Here is a 6,196-nt window from a genome sequence, read left to right on the forward strand (position 1 = left end):
GGAAGCAGACACATTTATTACATGAAGCACATTATTTATTGGGGAAAATAGGAGAGAAGCCCAGATTAGGGGGCATCAGGGAAAGGAATGAGGCAGAAACTGTGCACCAGTCTCTGTGACCCTACTTGTCAGGGTGGAACCCCAGAAAAAGCCCAGACACTTTCCTCACTTTGGGGAATGGATGGGCCTTAGCTGTGGCCATGCTGGAGCCTGGAGAGGATGAGGTCTCTCTCATGCCTACCTGGGAGAGCATCAGGGTGGGATATGGAAGAAGCCAAGGTGGTATGCGTGGGGAGGGGTATGATGGGAAGAAATCCTTACAGTGCTTCCTTACATCTTAGGCAGGAGGAGATGGGAGAGGAGGGTAGGCTCAAGAGCTGGAGGGAAGAAGAGAAGGAAGAAGAGAAGGTTCCATCTGATAGCCAGGATGGTGGAGTATGGTAATATCCAGTCCATCCTTACTTCTGTTTGCTCTTGGGGGCTTGCTGGGCTGAGGGACACTTCTGCTGGGCTGGAATGATGGTGCCCTTCGGTGGGCATTGCTTCTTGACCTGGGGAGCACATGGATCCTTGGTTTTGGGTGCACATGTCTCTTGACATTTAACAGGGGGTGGCTGACAAGGTTGCTTCACTTGCTGCTGCTGGGCCCTCTCGGGTGGGCAGTGCTGCTGCTGCTGCTGCTGCTGCTGCTGGGAAGACATTGCTCTAGGAACAGGTGAGCCTAAAGGAAACCGGGCAGGGACACCATGAGAAGCATGTCTGATGATTAAAAAGTATCCCAGACATTTTACAAGGTCAAAGCATGCCATCTTAGCCGACAGATCTGGACAATGTCAACTGGCTCCCTTGGATAATGCAGACAATAAGAATGGGCAAGGATGTAGGGGTGTGGGGAGAGAACAAGAACAGTCTCTGCCTTACAGGGAAGCATCATGGTGTGTGTGTGTGTGTGTGTGTGTGAGAGAGAGAGAGAGAGAGAGAGAGAGAGAGAGAGAGATTGGGCTGGACAAGGGATGTACCAAGATTGCAGAGGCCTGATCTCTAATCCCTGCTCCACCCCTGACTCACCACGGGAGGCTAAGGCAAGTCCTATATGGCTATAGGATAGTGGTTCCAGCCTTCTACAAAGAACTGGGAAGCTTAAGGGCCAGCCAAATAGATCACTGGAGCCATAGGATGATAGGAGGATGTTCAAAGGAAAGAGCACTAGCCAAGAAGGCTCAGGCTTGGGTTCTAGGTCCATCCTGCCATTCACTGCATGGGCAACCTGCCTTCTCTGGGCCTCAGCACCTTTATTAGAAGGATGCTGGTCAGGAAGTTCCCTGAAGCCTTCCCAGCTCTGATGAGTGTCTCTGGCTATCTTTGTAGGCAGTGTTCCTTATGGTCTAAGTTAATGATTATAGATGGGAAGTGCAGGCCTCAGAAAGTAAAGAGGTGGCAATCAGAACAGGGAAGAATGGGAGCTGCATAGGATTGAATACACTGTTTAATATACCTGTTTCCATACACCTGGAAGAAAAGTTTAAAGCTTACTGGTAAGGAAAATGCAGAATAGGGTGTGAGAAAGCTTTAAACAGGGCTCAGAATTGCCACAAAATTCTATAGCTCTAAAAATCTCTTCCTTCAACAAGAAAAATCTTCTTGCTGGGGAGTCAAACCACGATCAGGAAAGAAGTCATACCAAGCGAGCAATGGTGTGGAATGGAGATTAAACTTTCTAAGTAATGATTAGTGTGCCCTGTCTGCAATTGTCAGGAGACTTGTGTCACTTCCCTGATTACCCAAGGATAGTACAGGATCTTGGCCTAGCGGCTCAAAGAAGTTAAAGGAGAAGGAAAGAGCCCCACAAATCCCAGGAGAACAGATGAGTTCCCACTTACCAGAGGCGGCAAACTGGACCCCAGGAGAGGAGGCTGAGCCCTGTTCCATAGGCAGCCACTCCAAGAGCCTTTATACGGCCCCCAACCTGCCCAGGGCACTTGGTGTGGTCCTGATTACCACCTCCCAGAGAATTCCTCACCCACTTCTCCCACCTGCACTTCCTCCAGGGACTTGCTTTGCTGAGCTGTTTTGATGAAAGCCACCCACCACATATTTTCAGCACTCCAAGTCCCTGCACCTGAGCTGATTTAACCCACCAAAGTTGTTTGCTCAAACTCGGGGAATCAAGGTCTTTTTAATATAGATCAATTATGTAGATAATATAGATAGTATACGATTACATAGATAATATAGAACAAATTGAAAGGGCTGTTTGCAGGCAGACAGTTATAAGAAACATTGAAGCAAAAAGAGGAAGAGGGAGAGGATGGAGTTTGGGGCAATTCTGACAAAAATGTGAACATCCCCTTTGCTGCAAATTGCTGCCGTTTCTCGAGCACTCACTGCGAGGCTAGCACCAGGACCACCTGCCATGCTTATTATTTCATTTCATCTTCATAGCCCCTCTAGGGAAAGTGTCATCGTTACCATTTTGCAGATGAGAAAAGTGAGGCTGAGGAAGATTAAACAGGTAGTAACAGCAGAGATGGGATTTGAATTCAGATCTGGATGATTCAATCCCGAGCCCCAGGTACCATTCATCCCCCTTCCTCAATTCACAGTGCAAGTGTCCTTCCTAATCCAGGGAGACAGTCCACGTAGTGTTCTGTGGGGCTTCTCTGGGGCACAGGTAGAAGATGATGTGAATGGTGCCCCAGCACACGGTGGTGCTGTCCCTATCTGCCCACTGGGAGTTGGGGTGCTGAGGAGTAATCGTGTTGGTCACAGAATGTGGGATAGAATTGGTCCCCGTGGTAGACTTGCCACATAAAATATAGGACATTCAGTTAAATTTGAATCTCAGATAACAGAATATTTTGAAAGTATAAGTATATTCCAAATATTGCAGGAAACATACTAAAAATTACTTGTAGTTTATATGAAATTCAAATTTAACTGGGCAGGCTCTATTTTTATTTGCTAAATCCAGCAATCCTACTCAGGGCCTTATCTAGGTGGGAGAAAGGAGCCTTGGTCCTTCATATAGCCTCCTAGGCCCTGGGATGGGGAAAGGCAGGTCCTCGGGGAAGCTGGTCCACCTCTAGCCTTCTACCCCAAAGATGGATGTCAGGACGCTGCCCAAGAGGCCATGCAAGGGCTCACTGCTGCCATTACCAGAGGAAGGGGTAAGATGGCCTGAGAAATGATAGGAATACATTAATGTACTTTCCAAAGCATTTTTCAAATCCCTTGCCTCATTTAATCCTCATAACAATTTTACTGACAGTTTAAAGAGGCAGGCCCAAAGAAGTTAAAGGACCTGCCCAACCACATGCAGCTGCTCGGGGTGGAGTTGGGTGGGGGCCTGGCCTGGGGCACATTTCCACCCCATCACCGTGGCCAGCATCTCCATGGTGGACAAGTCACTGTCATTGGGTGGGGACCATGACTAATAATGTCTCCTGAGCTTTCTGTCGTATGTGGATGGAAAACTGTTCGTTTTTCAGGGTCAGCCTCACTTTAATCAGCCCCTTACTTTTCCCCTCCAGGCCAGACCTCCCCCACTTCCTCCTCCCAAGCCTAGCAACACGAAGAATGTAATATTCGGGGTTCCAGATTCCGGTTCTGCATTCCACCTCCAAGAAGAACACCACCTCCACCTGCAGCCCTCACTTCCACACGCTCCCAGTCCTCTGTGCTCTTGCTGATATGGACTCCCCACAAGGAAACTATGCAGCAAGACAGATTTGCATGGACATAGACCAAGGCTTTTCACATGCCTGGTGCCTCGAAGGCACCGGTATGTGTGTTTTGCCTGTGAACAGATGGACAGCTCCATTCCTCATGTCCCAGTCACCCATGTGGGTTTACTGCAATGAATTTTACTCCTATTTTCCCCAATTTGATCACTGCCCTTTTATTTTATTAATAAAGAACTCCTGCTTAGTTTTGAAACATTCTGTCATGCGATAAAGTTCGGCTTATAAAGCAGCTATCATCTCAGAGAATACCCTAGGGGTGGCCAGGATAGAGACCTAAATATGGCTGGCCTTAAAGGGACCACGTGCCATAGATCATAAACACTCAAGACCCAGTCAACCTCATGTGCATTCAACATGTTACACCTTTCAAAACTTCCACACTCAACTTCCCTGTCAGCTACATTATTCCCATTTTACAGAGAGGGAAACTGAGACTTGGAATGAGGCCAGGCCTAGCCCAAGGTCACATGAGGGCTAATGTCACATCCAGGGTTGAACTGTAAGTCTCCTGACATCACAGTTCCTCTCAGTCAGCCGACAGGAGTGAAATACTGGGCAGCTTCTTAGCAGAGGCTGCATTGATGACAAATTAGGAAGCTGCCTGTGGTGGTCTCCACCTCTTCTTGCCCCAGTCTTCCTCCTGCTTTCCTTCCTGGGAGCCAGGTACTCTTTTCCCTGCTAGCGCTAGCATGTCCTCCCTCCCTCCTCTAAGAGATCTTCACTGATCCCTGCCTCACATTGCCAGGTACAGGTGCTTTTTTATTAGTTATTAAACCTTATCAAACGCTTCCATATGCAGTTTTCACAATACACTATGAAGAAAGCTAATTGTATTATACATTTTATAGGCGAGAAAACTAGCTCTGATGGTCCCTGGATCCAGAATCCAGGAGGGAGGGTTCACCCAACTCTCTTAAATGGGTAATAGCTGATTTCCAAACACCCTGGCTGGCTAGGGCAGTGGATTATGCTTTCAAAGGAGAGAGGAGACTTCCTGGCACCCCTCAAATCAGCCCCTCCAGATAAGGCGGGCCCTGGGAAGCTATGTGGAATGGTGACTCTGCCGTCACCCCTCCCAGCCCCACTGCCCCAGCCTAGCCATGGGACTGTGTCCTGGCCAATCTGGAGTTCTGCATCTGCTCTCTCATCTTCAAAGGACCATGCTGTATTAAAAACCAGAAAGCCGGGCTCTGCATCTTCCCGCGCAGGGGAGCAGGCACCTGAGAGCAGGTGCGTGCCTGTGACTCCATCAGGGAAGGGAGGGTGCAGGCAAGACTCATTTCTGAAGCTGAGTCAAAGCTTGAGAAACCCAGCTCCACCCTGCAGGCAAACAATGGGGTGACTGGCAGAGGCCTGAGCACTGGGAGGGGACCTACCAGAGACAGTGTTAATAATTTAACTCTTAATCCAGACACATCTTTCTATTTGTCTCTGGATTTTGGAGAAAAGAAAGGTTGTTAATGACTCCATCTGGAGACAAATGGAACATATTTATTACGCCATTTCCAGGAATGAAAGAAGAAAAGACAAAAAGGATCATCCTGGGTGAATCATGAGAGAGTTTTAGGGGAGGAGGACCAAGCTTAGTAGAGAAGACAGTGGAGGTTTGGGGCCAGGGTTCCTGAATTTTAGTTGCTTGTCCTGTAAAGTGAAAATTCAAAACTGAGCAAGTAGCATCTCATTTTAAAAATTAGATTTAGCCGGGCATGGTTGCTCATGCCTGTAATTCCAGCACTTTGGGAGACCCAGGCAGACAGATGACTTGAGGCTAGGAGTTTGAGACCAGCCTGGGCAACATGGAGAGATCATGTCCGTACAAAATAAATTTAAAAATTAGTCAGGCATAGTGGCACATGTCTGTCATCCCACCTGATCAAAAGGCTGATGCAGGAGGATCACTTAAGCCCGGGAGGTCGAGGCTGCAGTGAACCGTGATTGAGCCACTGCACTCCAGCCTGGGTGACCGAATGAGACCCTGTCTCAAAATAGAAAATAAAATAAAATAAAATCAGAATAATGTAATATTTGATTTATCTTAATTTTGGGTTGATATTTAACCAGCAATCATGGCTTAGAAAATTTTAGTTTCGCGTTTCTCCCTTCACTGATTACTTAACAATCTGTCAACAGACACTTTAGAAGATGCTACTTAAGGAGACCTTGCAACTTTTTTGTTCTTTAATGTAGGAAGTCCATTTGCAACATGAATCATTTCACCCTCTAATTTATCTGTTTGCGTAGAAGATGTTTTGATACTAATGTTAGGTATTCTGTATGATAATATTAAAGGAAGTCCCTTTCACAGAAGGACTTCCTTGGAGGGAGAACAGTCAGAAGGTGAATCTCCAGAAATATGTGGTTAATTTATCTCTTCGCTCTACCTCTCATCCCGCTATGACACATTTCTAGAAGACCCTGGGCAGCACTAGGAGTTTAGGGAGAAACCAGCCCTG

General features: G+C 47.3%; 1 protein-coding gene across 1 annotated transcript; it reads right to left on the bottom strand.

Annotated features, from left to right (window-relative positions):
* Positions 1-3,557, bottom strand: SPRR4 (small proline-rich protein 4). Its single transcript, XM_011980828.1, has 3 exons — positions 3,236-3,557; positions 2,386-2,494; positions 1-721 (listed from the first exon to the last, which is right to left on the bottom strand). Exon 3 carries the CDS (start codon positions 699-701, stop codon positions 459-461), a length of 243 nt encoding a protein of 80 aa, XP_011836218.1. The 5' UTR covers positions 702-721; positions 2,386-2,494; positions 3,236-3,557; the 3' UTR covers positions 1-458.
* Between the last annotated feature and the right edge of the window lie 2,639 nt (positions 3,558-6,196).

This window comes from Mandrillus leucophaeus, unplaced genomic scaffold (genome assembly GCF_000951045.1).
Source record: "Mandrillus leucophaeus isolate KB7577 unplaced genomic scaffold, Mleu.le_1.0 Scaffold1049, whole genome shotgun sequence".
NCBI classification, from domain to species: Eukaryota; Metazoa; Chordata; class Mammalia; order Primates; family Cercopithecidae; genus Mandrillus; species Mandrillus leucophaeus.

Excerpts from the sequence above, each read along its gene's own strand:
- SPRR4 (XM_011980828.1), bottom strand. The coding sequence starts at position 701 with ATGTCTTCCCAGCAGCAGCAGCAGCAGCAGCAGCAGCACTGCCCACCC.